The following is an 18,022-nucleotide window of genomic DNA, read 5'->3' as shown; positions in this document are numbered from 1 at the left end:
ACATTTGTAACTGGTAGTTCATTTAAACTATGATTACCTTTGAGAGATTTATATACTTTTTCAGACATACATGTTACTTGGCTTCCTGAATCAAATAAAGCTACCATTCGATAATTTAACACATTTATTACTACATTTGGACCCTTCGATAAGTTTTGTTTTACTCTTTCAATTTTTTCTTCAGCATTACCAATTTCGTGCATTAAGTCCTCAACTAAATTTGCATAATCCCAACTCGATGTCGGACTTATACACATCGAGCTGTTTATTAGTTTAAATTTCTATTTGGACTGGTTTGTAAATTATTGGTGTTAGTTTGCATTTGAGTTTGTAATGACTGTATCTGATTATTGGTTCCTGAGAAATAAGGTGGTGGATAATTGACGTTTGGTAAATTCATTTGGTTGCTTGTTGATGCTTGAACTTGCGGTTGATATTGCCATGGTGATAAGTTTGTACCAAATTGAGGATTTTGATAAAAGTTGTTTGCAGCATTTGGATAATTTTGTTGCCTACTTGTATTATTTATCTGTTGCTGTTGTTTATGTTGAATTTGCATGTTGTTTACATTATTCACTTGATTGTTGTTACTTTGATTTTGATATTTGTGTTTATTATTGTTTCTTTCTTCATAATTTACATCTAATTGCGATAAAGCTTGTTCTATTATTTTTGTATCCGCCATATTCACAGTTGCTAGAGTATCACGAATTTTATATGGTAATTGTTGGATAATGGTATAGTTTATTTCGAACTGGTCTAGTTTCGGTAATAGGTATTTTGCTTCCTTAAGCTGTTTAAAAAAATATGTTTGAAGTGAACCATCCTGTTGATTATACCTTCTTGAACTCCACTTTGTTTTGACTTTAACTTGGATTGGAATGGAATAAAATTTATTTTTAAAGGCTTCTTTAAAATCATTATACGTGTTGATAGTTTCTTTACTCGCTTCCCACCATATTTTTGCTCTACCTGATAATTTACTTTCGACTATCGACAATTTACACTCTTCCTTCACACATTTTAACCTGAAATAATTTTCCAAATTTTCCAAATATTCAATAGGATTTATAACTTCTTCATCTGTAAACTCGGGAGCTTTGGCATCAATGTGACTTCGTTGCAAACTTACTATTAACTCACTCACCGATATTTGATCGTTATTGGTAACTGGTTGTTGAACTGGATTCTGTATCTGTTGAAGAGCCTGTCTTTGTTGTTCGTTCTGGAGCTTCAACAATGCGACTTCGTTTGCCAGCTGTGCGTTAGTTGCTTGTTGTGCCTGTAGCTGTTCAATCGCATTTCGTAAACCCGCGAAACTCGCCATTTCCTCCTTCAAACGCTCCAGTTCTCCCTCCATCTCGCTTGTATTATTTCGTATTTGACTATTGCCTGCTTTTGATATGTCAGGTTCTGACCTCCTTGGTTTATTTGTGATCCTTGACCTAGTTTTAACAGGTGTTCTTTTAATCGTTGGTGCCATGTACTTTTGAAATTCTTATATTTCTATTTATCGCGTAATATATGTTTCTTACAATTACTACCTAAGGTCAATCATACAAACATTCAACGACGAAGTTTCAAATTTAATCCTATGTTTACTTTCTTTATGTCTAAACTTTATGTTCGGGCGCCATTTTGTAACGGTTTTTTTTTTTTTTTTTTTTTTTGAGGTTCAACCGATACGTTTTGATTTTATGTTATATTAGAAATCTAGATATATTCAATAAACAAAATACATTAAATCAGGAGGAAACAATGTAGAACACAGATTTATTGAGTTTTGGTATAACCTTTTAAAAGAACAGGCAATCATAGAAAATCTCATTCACTCTTTCATTCACACGTTAAAATTACTCAACGCGATTACCGACGTTTTGTATATAATTATTCTGGTAAAATTTTTGTACCATATTAACGAAAGACTGGCTCTCTTTTCCTTTATGCTTCAAATTTAAAAATGATTCTAGTGAAAGAATGAATCTACTGACAAAGGACTCTAAATTATGGTGAGATTACAATAAAGTTAACAGACGAAGATATAAAATACTGACTTAAGAAGGCTATTACAGATTTGTGGCACAATCCACCTACAAATCAGTAATGAAAAGATGACTTAGCTCGAAATATCTCTGATGAAGAGAGGTGGCCTAACGGCTCCGTAGATGATCATGGATGTTGAAGTTCTTTGATATTCCTTTTATAGAATCGGTCTTCACCGATTATACTGCGTGGTCGTTCGTCGATCAGATATTTGGATTTGTTCTTTAGGCTCACAGGCTCCGAAAGATTGGGATTGCGTTGGGTTACACTTCTTGTATGAATCGTCGTCTCAATTTTTTTTTTTTTGTTTTTTTTTTTTACTTGTTTTGTTTTCCCAAATGTTAACGAAATTATAAGAATGTGAATATGACAGGACTAGACTTTATATCGACCGTTCGCTTCGACCCCGGCTCGCAGAGAGAGAGAGTTACACTTATTTCACCGGATAGGTGATCTTGACCGACGTGACACCTAGAGTTAAGCGTTTGCCCTTTATTTTGAAACGTTGTATGTGCTTAAGGCGCGTACATACGAATTACTTTATATTCTATGTGACTCGCATGTAATATCGTTACAAGATTCAGCAAATCATATGCAAGTTATGCGGTGTGTTGAGCTATGTCTATCTATCATCCAGAATGATCGCGAAGATCTATACACTCATTCCATGTCATTTTCGTCGCATTTCCATACGTGCAGAATATGACCTTCAAGGTTGTTAACTTCCCACATCACACCATTTTGGAGCTGTTACCGTAAACGATATGGACTCCCTCAAAGTTGTCTTGCAGTATTAGCTTCGTACAATTTTGTACATTTTCAATCAGTGCTTTCTTCGAGCTCTTGCTGGATTCATTTTGTGCCTTTCGAACTTCCAGGCTGTCTTCAAGCCTTCAAGCGAATAAGCTGTAGATCTCAACCATGTTCAGTATATACCTGGCACAGTAGTCTTGTCAAGATCATGGTACCTCACAAGAAAATTAAGATCTAATCTTCATTACGCTTTCGAGGAAGCACAGCTGTTACGCGACATAGTGTAATATTACGTGGCGTATAACATTTTTTGATTAAAACATATAATGTATGCAGACAAACTGTAATCTTAACTGTTTCAGTTTTATTGGGATGTTTCGATTCATATCATATAGGGTTATCCAAAAGTAGAAAAATGCACCACATTATTGCTATTTTCTAAACATTATGCAATTAAAGTGAGAATTACAGCTTAGAAATGGATTTTAGAATTATAGTTATTAATAAAAATGAAGTTAAATATGAAGAAATTAACGGCGGAAAAAAACGCCCTGTCATTGGGCAGGATGTTGCGTGACGTCATAATTGGGTAGATTCAAAAGATCATAGTGTGAATTTACATGGACTCGGCATATTTTGTGTTCTGTACTTTGTATTTTGATAAAAAATGAATATTGGATTTGTCAAAGCACAGTCCGATAATCTTTCGAAAGTAACAGTTTTAATGGTCACGGAGTTCTTCTCGGAAAGCGAGTATTTTGATTTGGCTGAAACTAGTGGTGTCAAGGCTCGAAGGTAGGTACAGTTTTAAGAAAATTTATTTCGCATCTTACCGTTAATATTTAACGGTAACAACAATATACGGCGTTTTAATTTATTTGATCACATTTTCTATTCATATGCTTTATGAAATAGAGTCGTGCTGATCGTGCTGTAAGTAATTTTAGTAATATACCATAACCTATAAAAATCATTTGACATCTAGAGCTGAAAGAGAGGATTATGGTGATGCCGCAGTTGGGTACGTAGAGCTCAGAAGAGAAGGACAATTCTGTGCTGTCCGTGGAAGAGTATGTCCTGAACATAGAGTAAATAGCAAAGCATATGCAGTTTCGATTATGGTCGATGAAGAAAATGAGTCAATTAAAAGCGTTACTTGTGAGGATTGCGCAGCATCGGCAAGTAATGTATTGTATATTGTCTAATTTAAACGTAAATGTACAATAGAGTATGAAATATTCCATTTTAAGGTGGTTGTAAGCATGCCATCGCTGTTTTGATGTGGGTCCACCGGCGTAGCGAAGAAACTGAACCAACAGCAACTGTATGCTTCTGGAAAAAGGCCCGCTTCGCTCAAGTTGCATCAAATGTTAGATCGTTGAAAGCAAAAGATATGCGGCAGTCCAAAGTTCAGACGGAGTTACCGGATAATACAACATTTTTTAAAACTCTGCTAGACAAAATGAAAAAACGACAATTCGACAGCCAAATATTTAGGTATTATATTAAAACAGATTCCAGTAAGGTTTTGTCGTTGCATAATATAATGCTCGATTTTTTTTGCTGTTCAGATAATATGGATGTAGAAAGTTTTCTGAGATTTGCAAGTGATACGATGACTGAAGATCGATGCAATCTGGCTAGAAATGAAACTCAAAATCAAAGCGAATCTAAATTATGGAACGAGTTACGGTATGGGCGAATCACAGCATCTCGGATATATGAAATAGCCCATTGTAAAACTAAGAACGGGTCGCTTGTCGAACAAGTTATAGGATGCTCAAAATCAGAGATACGGAAGCAATGGAGAGAGGAAGACGATTGGAGAAAGATGTGAAATTAACTGAAGAGCTATTGAAAACAAATATACAGGATTGTGGATTGCTGTTGGATTCGAGGTTCCCTATTATCGGTGCATCGCCTGATGGTGTAGGAAATGACTTTGTGGTAGAGATAAAATGCCCAATGACCTGTAAAGCAAAATCCAGATACATTAAAGAGAATAATCAGGTGGCAAATAAATTCATGGCTCAAATTCAACTCCAGATGTTCATGAAAAAAGTAAAAAAGGGGTTCTTCTGTGTAGCTACTCATGACTTTGAAACTAGTCAATCGATTAAACTTATTTGCGTAGAATACGACGAAGATTTGGTATTAGATCTCATAGAAAAAGTCATGGGTTTTTGGAAGGAGAATATTTACTCACTCATTTTCAACGCTGCGACAGGTTAAAAAAAAACAATTAGAGCCAAATATAAAAACTATATTTTTCAATATTATCAAAATAGTGAATAAAATTGTAGCTATGAATGTAAAAAAAAATTAAAATATTACAAACATGTCTATGAATGTAATGTATTGTAATACACTGAACGGTACATTATACAGTATTATTGATTAATTATAGGTGATTGTAAATTTATTAGGCGTGCTGCAATGATTACTATTTCATCCATAATATCTAATGTTACATGATGAATTCCTGCGTGAGGTTTCCATAATGCAAATTCTCTGAATCTCCGGATAACTCTTTCCATAACCTTAGCTTTAGTCGGCTTCACGGAACTCGCAACACTTGGTGAACGGACTACAATGCATCCATTTTTTCTCAAAAGTGGTTCTATATGTTTGAAACCTCTATCAGCCATAACTGCGTAATTTTTTGGGAGCTGATTCAGGTATTTACTTTCTTGTACGATGACATTATCTGTCGTCCTGCCACCAAATCCTTTAGATACAAAATTGATTGTTCCATCTGGCGTTGAAGATAATAAATATTTCAGGGTATTACATTTTTTATACTCAGACCAAGTTACGTTCTGGTGAATCGCATTGCTAGGCTTTTGGATCTCGATTACAAAACAATCAATTATAGATTGGACATTACTGTATCTGGCACGAAATGCTAATGGCAAATTCAACTTTATCGAATCATCTGATGGCCAAAGTATCAATGTTTGTAGAAAGTGTACCAGCAAAGGAATGGCTCGTCTGAATATTGTGTTAGCGTTGCTACTACTAATACCAAATTCATCACTAAGTCTTGCAAATGTGTCATCTAGTCTGATTTTAGTTAGCGTTAAACAAATGTGCTTAATTTTTAATCCTGTTGCATCGTGAAGCAATTTTATGATAAAAAAGCTATTATCTGGAATTCCAACGTACATTTTTGCTTTATTAGCAATGAGCAATAGTTTCATTTTTTTTATCTCTTGTTTTCGAATAGAATCATCTTGTTTCACTACTTCTTCACTCGTTTCATCAGAAGGCAGGTACTCGCTGCAATCTTCCAACGTGTCATCCAGGTTATATGCGTTACTAGACGTTGTAGATAACGCTTCTTGCTTTTTTCGGAGTTTTACAGTTGTTCGTATCGTTATGGGTGAACAACTCGCATCTTGGGTGATAGGTACGCAACTGGAAGCTTTACTGCGGAATTTTGGTAATAAGCGCACTTGGACACTGAAATATTTCTGTGCAGGTGAAGTTAGAGCTAGCACACTCGAGGAAGGAGAAATAAGGTGCGCGAACTCATATGTGAATGCTGTTGCTTCGTTGTCCGTAATATTTTCCGGTTCCTCATTTTCAGGCAACTTTAATTCAGCAAGACCCGTAGAAACCTGGCTCTCAACTGTTCGTGATGAATCGATATTCTCTTTGTGTGAAAGTGCGTCGAACTCTATTTCTTTAAGAATCTGTCTCTTCTGTCGTTTCAGTACTCCAGGTCTCACAGGTTTCGAGAAAGCTCTTTCTCTGTCTGGTCGACAATCAAATTTATGCGGTAATGCACCTTTTTTCAGTCTCACTGAAGCAGTTTTATCTTCCACAACTCTTCTATAATTCTCCAAACATTCCTGTAACTATATCTACATAAGAATTAATTGACAGCTACTGTTCATGCAGCTATCCGACTAATAAAGAGGTGATACACTTATATTGGATAATTAACGACAAAGATGACATATGCATGAGGTATTGTTCACCTAAACTAGAATAAGAAGTAAATGCTAATGAGTAAAGTAGGAAAAACAGAAAGTGAACTTACGTCAAAGTGGTCTTCGTAACAATATAAAGCATTTTGAAGTGAGGTTACGTCGCTTCGCCGAGCTAACTCAAACCATTTTATTCTCGTGTCACCTTTTGGTACAGGTAAAAATATGTTTGAAGGCGCGGATATACTAGTATTTTTAAAAAGTGGGACAAAATACCACCTATATGCACGTTTTCGTCTAATTTCGCGGTTTTCGCACATTTTCAATGTCCAGTTGCCACTGTTTACCCAATTATGACGTCACGGAGTAACTTGTATAATGGCGCCTAAAATGGAGCCGTTTCAAATCGTATCATAATTTAAGTGCTTCAATTAACGTATCAGCTACGTATTTTTGAAAATTATGAGTTTTTCTACAGTTTTTGGTACCTGAAATTTAATATAAAACGGTAAAAAAAATGTCGTGGATGACCCTATTGGGACGATTGAAAAAATTGCTTGTAGTTGAAATTCGGTAGCCGGATTCTTTTCCATCGCAGCATTCAACTTTGAGTACGACTTTGATGTGTTGAATTGTACAACAGCCTCAGCCCATTCAGCGTTCTAAGAATGTGCTCTTCGGGAATTAATACGCTTTCCTCCGATGAACTTTCTGACGATAGCATTATACCTTCCAACATTGTTATTGGTGACATTGTACAGCAAACTCTCGGAATGCCAACTAAGTTGTGTAATCGCTTTAAAAATCCTATCATACAATCCTAGCTGAATCACAACCGGCACAATTTTTTCTGTCTACTTTCGGAACACTACTTTACAAATGTTGATTTAATTATTTATATTCATAAAATTAAATTTTCTGATTAGATTTGTAAACTATAACTACAGTAACCTTCCACTAGGTAGGTAACATATTTCATGAATCAAACTTTGTTTACGTTATATTGGAGCTAAAATATGTATCCCCAACATTTGACGGCGAGTCTGACAATAACATTCTATCTAAATTCGAAAGCAGAATAATGAATAATGTACTTCAAATTAATTTGTCAATGGATCTCATTATCGCGTTTTACACAAAACATTTGAAAAGTATTCTCTTGTCTTTAAGAATTCATTCCGCGAAATTCACTTGTTTGTACGCACTTGTGGTAGTGTCAGAAAAATAAAAGACATCACGATGGCAGACTCTTAAAATAATATAATAAGACCTTTCTTAGTATCCACAGGTTTACCGTAGGGCCAAAATTTCAACTTGGGGTATTGATATCCCGATTCGAAATTTAAACCCTCGTGTACGCCTGGAAGTCCTATGTTTGGTAAGATGTAGTAGGATCTGTCGAGGACTAACTTTCTATTGAAAAGAGAACCCATTCTTTACCTAAATTTGGCCCATATTTCCGATTCTTACACGTTTAGGTTCAAAGTAGGACATCTTTAAAACCTCTATACGTACTTTACCATAGAATGTACAATTACAATCATTGAATATTAAGTTCAATACTTCAATTTGATTTCGATATTTATATTGATTGACATGTGAGTAGTGATAGCAAATTCAAGTATCAATCGATATATTTAAGGGCTGAGATTGGTCGAGTTGCTCTTATTTTCGTGGAAGTGAGAATCATCTCTAAGTTAATAGCGATGAATTATAGACGCAATTATTAGTAATAAAAACTATACGGAAGATTTTGCATCCATTTACATCCAATTGCAAATATCAATCTTATGAAGTAGTACGTATTGTGCTAATATTATTCAATGTGTCATGACACCTAAATTTAATTCTCTTACTTTTAATGACTTCTGCAGTTTGTGTTTAACCCTGTTTTTTTTCTTCTTACTAAGTTGAAAAACAAGGAACTTACTTGAATTTAAAATAATATTGCAACAACTATATATGGAGCTATCCACATCAATTTGCCTAGTCTTCAGACGTCACCATCTTCGATTTAAACAGAATCTTATACGAGTCGAGAGTCACATAAAGTACAGGTATAGGTTATAACAGGACGTTAAGGTCCACAAGGGGTCCAACTATGAAAAAGATAAACAATAGCTGTTTCAAGGTTTTGAATAGGGTGTGAGGACCAAAAGGTACTAAATGAGGCTCTGTTTAGTACTTACAGGCTTATGGCAGCGTCTAAACTTCGACTCGGGATGAAAGCTTTTATGTTTTTGGTATCAGCAATTTTAAAATTTGTGTTTTTAAAGAGATCTTCGTAACTGACAAATATGTTCATTTGATAAATACTCGATTCCTGACTATCTAGTCTAGTAATAAAACGGTTGAAAAGTATTTATTTTTGGTTAAGCAACCTCCTCAAATAGTGGGAAGGGTCACAAATCAATCAATCAAGTGCGCAGAACCAAAACCACATGCGTCCGACTCGACACACGAAATTCAAGTATCTAATTCGGTAAAGTGCATTATCGTTGAATTGGTCGGCTGATAATGCTCCCAATTATTATGTTTCGTGAGGGTTCAGAGCACCAGAATGCCGATTCGTCGTCTAACGAATCCGTGATCTTTCATTTTTTGGTGAATTGATTTGTTCCACTTCTGATGCGCTCGCGGAGAAACATTTCAAACTCAAGTCTCTCCTCCTCGAGTTAATTACTGTCACATTTTACTAATTTTCTTCTCGTTGCGTTATAAGTTAAAAAAAAAAAAAAAAATGCAGCATCTTTTTTGCTCTCATAAATGGACCAATTGAAAAAATTCAGGTGTTCCATACGGCTAAAGCATCGAAAATCACGTACATCTTTGAAATTTTGTTACCGACAAAGTTAAAATTAAATTTATTTGGCCTTTGGCGCGTGATCACAGACCATTATTACGTATCTGAAGTTAATTTTTAATTGAAGAAAAGATAGTTAAGAGTTACAATCATTTTACCGAACCTTTGCGATTATAGCGGGACCAAACGATGGGCGCTGTATCGGTGAAACACCGTATTGGAAACTAAAACTTAAAGTACGTTTTAATATAGATGATAATAGTTATGATTTGTTGATCAGGATTTAAAAAATTTTCAAAAATTGAAAGATGTATCGGATTGAACAAAATCGTCGTTTCTTCCAATCGAAAATCTTTCCGTATTTTAGATATCATCAATAAACGGTTCAGCTTATCAAAAAATTCGCTCAACATACTATCAGGTATCACAAAAGTTACATGAAAAGCTTGAGATTAGGAGGCCCACTACACCGGAAAATGTAGTTTCGAGGTAAACGTGTTCAAAGTTTTGACCTCAGTTTCGATGTTAATTTTATATCAGATGAAATGGAAATTTTTCTTACCTTTTATCGGCAATTCCTGAATGGCTTTCTGTCGTATTCGTAGCTTCCTCACAGGCTGATCTTTCTACTCGACTCTATTAAAGAACACACCATTGCGCTGTTGTTAAATAAGTGCTTATAACTTTCTCAATTTTTGGAAATTTGACATCAGCTTAAGGCCAAAATATTCTTAAACGATGTAGCTGTACGATAAAGATATATATCCAAAGACAATCAATTTTAGGAAAGTTGCGACCGGATGTAATCCCTTAAAAAACATTAACTATGATGAAAAAAAAAAAAAACAGTCAAGTGAATTAGAATAATCGCTAGAAATCACTTACAGTTAGTCACGAATTGAAATTATATTTCATAGAATGGAGTTACAATTGCATCGTTTTAATTAATTTTGTCGACTATTCAAGTCCATTTCATTTGAACCACACATTGCTTAGGCAAATAAATATTATTACTTATGTTATTAAACATTTGGTTTTTGCGGGGAATGTCCTGAATCTTCAACCATCGATATTATTGTCTACATATTATGCGTCACAAATTACAAGGGCTATTTGGGAAATCCGTTTCGTATTCGAATTTCATTCTACGTCGACATTGGGCAAAAAGTTTCAGAAATATGGGGCATAAACATGTACTGTGGTTGTGCTGCGGTGGACATAATTTTGGAAGGGAAATTGAAATTAGTGACAAACATTACCCGTGTGCAGAGGATGCTGACTTGGAGCAGGAGCTAATAAACCTGATGGCATTAATCGTGATTTCCTGACGCCGTCAAAGTCGTGATTATATTCCCGGTTCCCAGGTTGATCGATTTACCGAAGAGAAGATGAGAAAAAGAGGAGAGAAAGTTTCTCTTGACCTCGCTCTTTTCTACTCCACTTCTTCGCCTTAGTTAACTGCTCATCGCGTAACAAGAGATTTTCTTTGTTATATTTTGCAATATCAAGGCTGAGAAAACATAAGAAAATTGAAACGTTGCGTAAATATTAACTCAGTATATCTGATCATACACCAGATAACCCGATGTGAGTATAACGTTGCGTTATGAGTTCATCGTACGAGGTGCGATGCGACAACTCGACCAAATCACCTCGAAATTGATTTTCATTTTATTTCTTCACCGCTACTCAGCATCCGTTTCAATAAAATTCTTTAAATTAATTGTTGAGAAATTGGGAAATGCTTGGGAAATTAAATGGCAGGAAACATTTTATGTGTAAAGTATTTAATGAAGAAAACGGAATTTAAACACAGAATTAGTAATACATGTACTATTCAACGCTCCGCACCTTACACGAGCTTTAGAAAAAGTAGAAGTGAGGTACGCGGCACATACCTGATCTCTAGGCCGCGTCCCTCTTTTGTTCTCTCACACGACACACACCTACATGGAGATTACTGAAGAGGCATACATTCGTGTTTGTGGTTCTCTCACTCTCATACAATATGACACGTTTACCTTATATTCTAACATGAATATTCATTTATAACCATTTCTGAGTTCTGAATTTGTGTAATTTTTTTACTATTTTACAATTTTAGTTTTTTTCTTGCACTATTTGCAGAAAATTTTTCATGTACAGTTTTTTTTAACTTAAAGCAAATTTCTTCCAGCGATGTAAACTCTCGATTTTAAGAAAAAAAATTAATTCTTTCACAGGATGTATTAAACATATTTCTATTTTCTTTGGTCATCTTTTAGAACATAAAATGGCGTTATTTCGCTCGCTATTGTGGTCATTGTGCGGCTGAATCTAAATAATGACGCAGAGTTGTAGGAACTGGTAGGTGATTTATTTACAAGAGTATGTACAGCAATTTGAGCTATGATGTGAGAGGTCCGAGTACTCAGCTCGAGTGGACTTGGTCCGGTCAATTTAGACATAAAAATAGTGATCGAAACACAATAATTCCGACAGAGCTGAATTTTGGTAGAGACCTTGGGTTTACCATTATAAGAAAAAAAAGGCCCCATCGACACCATGTGTGTTAAAAAAGTTATTCAAGGTCAAAGGTAAAAATTTTCGGTTTTTTCGATTTTTCTCGTTAACGGTTAATTTTATCAAAAAAATAGCTCAGACCAAAATTGTATATCATAAAATTATCCACAAAAATGGTCTCCATACTTTTTTTCTTAAGAATTATCATTTCTGAGATATCGTGATTTTAAAAGTCGAACGAGTTACATTCTATATAATATGCATGCATATTATACATATATGTCACGGATATACATAGTATATGTATAGTATATATAGTATATATACATAATGTATGTATAGTATATATTATAGTTTTTATATAGTATTAGGGTGTTTCAAAAAAAGACGAATTTTTTTTTCCTTATGGTGTCCAAAAATTGATATCAATAGAAAGGTTTGCCTCTATCCATTTCTTTATTTTCCATTTAAATAACACGGGAAATTTCTGTTTCATTTTTGAATTTTTATTACTTCAGAACCGTTCATCGTAACAACAATCTGAAAAAAAAGATTTGTAGGAAATTTTACGCTCTACAGAAAACGTCTCATGATCAAAGTTCTTCAGGTCAACCGTTTCAAAGATATCAGCGATCAAAAATGACACTAATCAAAAATTTCGAATATTTTCCAATAAAAGTACAAAAAAATATCATATGCCATATTTATATTATTTTTTATGTAAAATTACTTTAATTCTGTTAACCTGAGACTGTCAACTTTTTTTTTTGCTAATTAATTCAATACTAAACTCACAAAAAGCACAAAAATCAATGAAGTGATATTTTTAACCTTTATATTTATGTAACTTTTTTAGCACACATGGTATCGATGGGGACTTTTTTCTTTTTTTTTATAATGGTAAACCCAAGGTCTCTACCAAAATTCAGCTCTGTCGGAATTATTGTGTTTCGAAATGTCTAAATTGACCGGACTAAGTGGTCGACTGCTCTGCACGAAAGTTGGTTAGAGATTGTGGCATGGTATGCAAGTAGGCAGTTAGGTACATACGTGCCGGAAAGCAATATTAGAAAAGGATAGAAAAGATTTTTGAAAAGTATGCTAAAGAAGTCAGGAAAACGGAACCTGGAAGAAACAAGGCTCGCCAGTTGGTCGCCAGATTTTATATGACCCTGTGACGCTGCCCGAAGGCTACCCTCCCAGGTACCGCAGGATAGGGAAAAACCCAAAAAAAAGGTTCGTGGATAGTAAAGTCGAAAAGTATGGAAAATAGCGAAAGCAATAGAAAGGGCAGAAAGACATTTACAACCTAAGTTTACGGCATAGGCGTATGTGGAGACATAGTCGCCATAATATGAATCGAAATAAAACTGTTGCTTATATGTACGAAAGACATCAGTTACAAATCGAATCCCAGACAACAACAATTATAGAAAAGATACGAATCGTTAATAAATATAATTTTGGTTCGAAATGGTGTACACCATTTATTGTCCGTTGAGACAGAAGAAACTCACTCCCTTCTATTTGTTTAATAATTTAACAAGATTATTGACAATTTATACAGAACTATATTTTATTTTTGACGCCTGCGTGTTAGGCTGAATTTGAATGTCTGTACCCTATTCGTCTCGAGTTAATACGGCGTAACGGCGCGTAATATTTAAATGATTTTAAGTGACTCGGAAGCTATTTAGGAATTATAGATAACCTTATAATTAGGGATTTCGACTTTGACGTTGAGTTGGATACGATTATTCTATGTTCCTGTTACACCGTTAACGCAAGGTCGAAAAATAGTAGAAGACAACAATATCAATAGAAAAATGCAAAACATAAATTTTCAAGCAGGTAAAAAAACAAGTGTGCCTTTGATTTTAGAAATTGTTTCATAATCTTCGTTATTATAAAATTTGAATGCGTTAGAATTGTATTTTAATAATGACACAACAAACTCTCGAGAAAAAAGAGTTTGTTTTTTTAGGAAGTTCTTATAATTGATATTATGAGTTACACGCAGGCTAAAATATGAAAAAACAAAATTTCATTCCTCTTCTTTTTTGACATTATCAATAGTCTTTGTTCTTGCATTGGATGCTGAGGAGTCATTTTAGGATTTGACATTAGTCTACATCTGTAGGATATAAAGCAATTAATACTATAACTACCATAACTTGAATAATTGAGACTGCAGATTCGCTACAGTTGTAAGGTTGAAGTGACAAGGAATAATTTTCTACACCTTTCCTATTTTTTCCACATCATTTCTCTTGAAGATATATTTTTTTTTTAAATTCTTTGCGGGCATAATTATTAATCGTTGCTTGAAAAATGGGAATTTTATCGCATCTAGCCATTACCATCAATCGCCGCGTTATTGTATTTATAACGCGTTCAGGGTTTTACCTTTATACCTAATATAATAATGTTACTTCAACTGTAATAGGTCACTTATAGTAAATTTCACCCCAAACATTCTTCAAATTTCTCTTAGAGTCCCTTAGTCGTGAAAATGGGCCTCGTGGCGCCATTTTTAGATCTCATTTTTGAAATATAATATCACGTTTGGGATGGACTCCACCCAATATGACCGTTATGCGATTCTACTGGGGTGTGATCTACTATATAGGATTAAAGCACAAGGTTTGCACGATCGGAATCAGACTCGTCAACTAAATGCTTCCTAAAACTGTAAGACAGGCATCTTAATATAAACTGCACTTACACGGATTAATAAAGAAATACGAAAAAAACCAGTTAAAAAAAGAAATTCAAACACACAAGAGGTAAAAAGAAACAGAGAAAAACGCAATTTGATGAGTAGATTGATATTCAAAGCTTCCGATTGTTTTCCAAGGCTCAAAACTTTTTATTTCTTGTCTTTCATTTCGTTCTTTTGTTGTCATTTGTTCCATTATTATTTACCTTTTTTCTTTAATTAAGAAAAAAGTCTTCCTTGTGGTGACTGATATTATCAAAACAACGAAAGAATTGCAATAATTTGACATTCATACTTATATCGTGCACATTTCATTGGTTTCGTACTGCTGATTATGATACTCAATCGCCGAGGTTAGAATCAACCTCGAGTTGTTAAAATATTAATATAACCGCCATCCGCAACCTCGTACAAAGTTCGGAACTCATTACGAATATGACCCGGCGGTAAAATTTACAATGATATTGTTATATTGTATGAAACGTATATTACATATCCAAGGCTTACAATTAATTTTTATATCAAGATTACCACATTTGAATGAAGAAATGAACAAGTAAATTAGTCAAGTAGATTTGTGTTTTCTAAGCAGCTTCAGCCATATCAAGCTGGAACCGCCACATTCGAAAATCGAAAAATTTCCTATGGAATAATTAAGGGCTAATTAGAGGCTAATTAAATGCTCTATTTTCAAATTAAATGCTCGGCGTTTTTTGAAAGAAACCTGTGGCGGTGCCAGCTTGACATAAACCTGGAACCGCCACATCGAAAAAAAACGGAAAACAAGTGAAATTCCGGAAATGTGTTAGGGTCATAATTAAAGGCTAATTAAAGGCTCTTGGAATTGCTCATCTTTAAATTAATTGCTCGGTGTTTTTTAAAAAAAACCTGTGGCGGTGCCAGCTCGATATAAACCAGACTTGAAAAAAAACGGGAACGAGGTCAAATTTCGAAAAAGTGTGAAGGTCATAATTAAAGGCTAATTAAAGGCTCCCGGAAAACCACCCGCTCGAATTAAGTGCTCCACCCCCGGGGGTGGAAACCACCAAAAAACTCGAAAAATCGGTGTAACTCTCGGACGCAACAACTTACAGAGTTCGTACGCACGTCAAAATTACTCCAGAATTAAAGGCTCCCGGAAAATCACCCGCTCGAATTAAGTGCTCCACCCCCGAGGGCTGGAAACCACCCAAAAACTAGAAAAATCCGTGTAACTCTCGGACGCAACAACTTACAGAGTTCGTACGCACGTCAAAATTACGGGTGGTTTTCCGGGAGCCTTTAATTCTGGAGTAATTTTAACACTCGAACGAACTCTGTAAGTTGTTGCGTCCGAGAGTTACACCGATTTTTCGAGTTTTTTGGTGGTTTCCACCCCTCGGGGGTGGAGCACTTAATTCGAGCGGGTGATTTTCCGGGAGCCTTTAATTCTGGAGTAATTTTGACGTGCGTACGAACTCTGTAAGTTGTTGCGTCCGAGAGTTACACCGATTTTTCGAGTTTTTTGGTGGTTTCCACCCCCGGGGGTGGAGCACTTAATTCGAGCGGGTGGTTTTCCGGGAGCCTTTAATTAGCCTTTAATTATGACTTTCACACTTTTTCGAAATTTGACCTCGTTCCCGTTTTTTTTCAAGTCTGGTTTGTATCGAGCTGGCACCGCCACAGGTTTTTTTTAAAAAACACCGAGCAATTAATTTAAAGATGAGCAATTCCAAGAGCCTTTAATTAGCCTTTAATTATGACCCTAACACTTTTCCGAAATTTCACTTGTTTTCCGTTTTTTTTCGATGTGGCGGTTCCAGGTTTATGTCAAGCTGGCACCGCCACAGGTTTCTTTCAAAAAACGCCGAGCATTTAATTCGAAAATAGAGCATTTGATTAGCCTCTAATTAGCCCTTAATTATTCCATAGGAAATTTTTCGATTTTCGAATGTGGCGGTTCCAGCTTGATATGGCTAGCAGCTTCATGATTCGTGATTCTGTTTTTTCAAACCCGTACCTAATTCAATTGAGTCATTTGTTTTCTCACAATTGTGTTTGACTCTGAAGCTGCCTTAATGTTGTAACTATTCTCATCTATATTTTCAGGGAACTCAATGCAGCCGTGCTGCTGCTGTTATCCAAGGAGCGACAGACTTATTTTTCCATGAGTGAGTACATTACAATTTCATACACCATTTCAAATGGTTGCTACAAATAAATGTCGATGCGAATTTTCCTAATTTTTTGTGCGCGCTTTTAGCTCGAGAATATAATTTTATAATTATCGATTCAATTGAACCCATGATTTTGTTCGAAAAATCAATAAATGACCACGGTGTCAGTTATAAGAATGTTTGGTTAACGTGAAATTGACGAATATAACGTACTTTTTTTTTACTTTTTCGAATGAAAGAAACTTGGTACATGCAAAAAATCCGAATTCCTCAAACAGTTATTTGGTCGTGATAATTTATGAGGTACAGTCGAAATCAATATATTGCAAACTGCGCATGATTCGGATAAATTTTTAATATTGATGTGAGTTTCAAGTACAAAAATATCGTTAGGTTCAATCAACTGGATCCATTCTTACTAACAATAAGAGTTTATTTCAATACATTTGACTTGATGGTGAGAATTTCGGATTCAATGTTAGACTCCTGCGATAAAAAAAAGCACTCTAGAATTACTTCGCGATCCATCACTCTATATTCAATCCAAAAGTAGAATGTATCGCGATAGAAAGGTGTGCATGATAGATTGTTTCAGATCAGGCCATTATTTTGTAGTACGATGTGACATTTGAACTAGTATCGCTACAATACAAATAAGAACACGTTTGTTTCCGTAGACATTGCTAGGTCGCCTTCATTTAACCATTTTGAAGGATAAGTATGGACAAATTTGACTTTGCTAGTACTAAAAGAAGTTATGATTGTTTCTGAAATTTCTATTCATTACGCAAACCATATTTACATTCGTATAAAACCGCAGTCAGGATTATTTGCAAGAATTTCACAAAGGAACTGAAACAATTGTATTTCAATGTTATTTGGAACGGATATACTTCCAGAAGATTTTTTCTTAAGGGTCTTGTGAATTCGATAACGCACTCGGAAGCTGGCCTTTGAAAATAATGCCCGAGTGAACTACGCGTGGTGGGTTTTATTGTTGATTTTTCCCGTCGGCTGTGCGAAGAAAGGGAAACGAGAAATACCTAAAAGGGAAGCCCCTCGAATTCAGTGAAGGGGATGGATGCAAAGCTTCTGGGGTCGGAAGATTCCCGGT

The 18,022-nt window shown here is 35.1% G+C and overlaps 2 protein-coding genes across 7 annotated transcripts in view; both read left to right on the top strand.

Moving 5' to 3' along the window:
• Nucleotides 1-18,022, top strand: part of LOC107216665 (GTP-binding protein Di-Ras2) — a 432,275-nt gene that overhangs the window by 168,905 nt on the left and 245,348 nt on the right. For 4 of the 6 annotated variants that reach the window (XM_046746086.1, XM_046746088.1, XM_046746081.1 and 1 more), the window contains exon 2: nucleotides 16,841-16,902. The exons of the other annotated variants lie outside the window; for them this stretch is intronic. The gene's annotated coding sequence lies outside the window, so the exon portion shown is untranslated. The remainder of the gene's footprint in view (nucleotides 1-16,840; nucleotides 16,903-18,022) is intronic. 6 annotated transcript variants of the gene reach the window in all.
• On the top strand, nucleotides 3,464-5,028 carry LOC124295573. The gene is made up of 5 exons (XM_046746001.1): nucleotides 3,464-3,591; nucleotides 3,782-3,978; nucleotides 4,047-4,316; nucleotides 4,368-4,488; nucleotides 4,572-5,028. The coding sequence occupies exons 1-5, from the start codon at nucleotides 3,464-3,466 to the stop codon at nucleotides 5,026-5,028; spliced, it is 1,173 nt and encodes a 390-aa protein (XP_046601957.1).

This window comes from Neodiprion lecontei, chromosome 7 (assembly GCF_021901455.1).
Source record: "Neodiprion lecontei isolate iyNeoLeco1 chromosome 7, iyNeoLeco1.1, whole genome shotgun sequence".
NCBI classification, from domain to species: Eukaryota; Metazoa; Arthropoda; class Insecta; order Hymenoptera; family Diprionidae; genus Neodiprion; species Neodiprion lecontei.
Note: the sequence above shows the minus strand (reverse complement) of the source record. Positions and strands in the feature narration are given on the sequence as shown.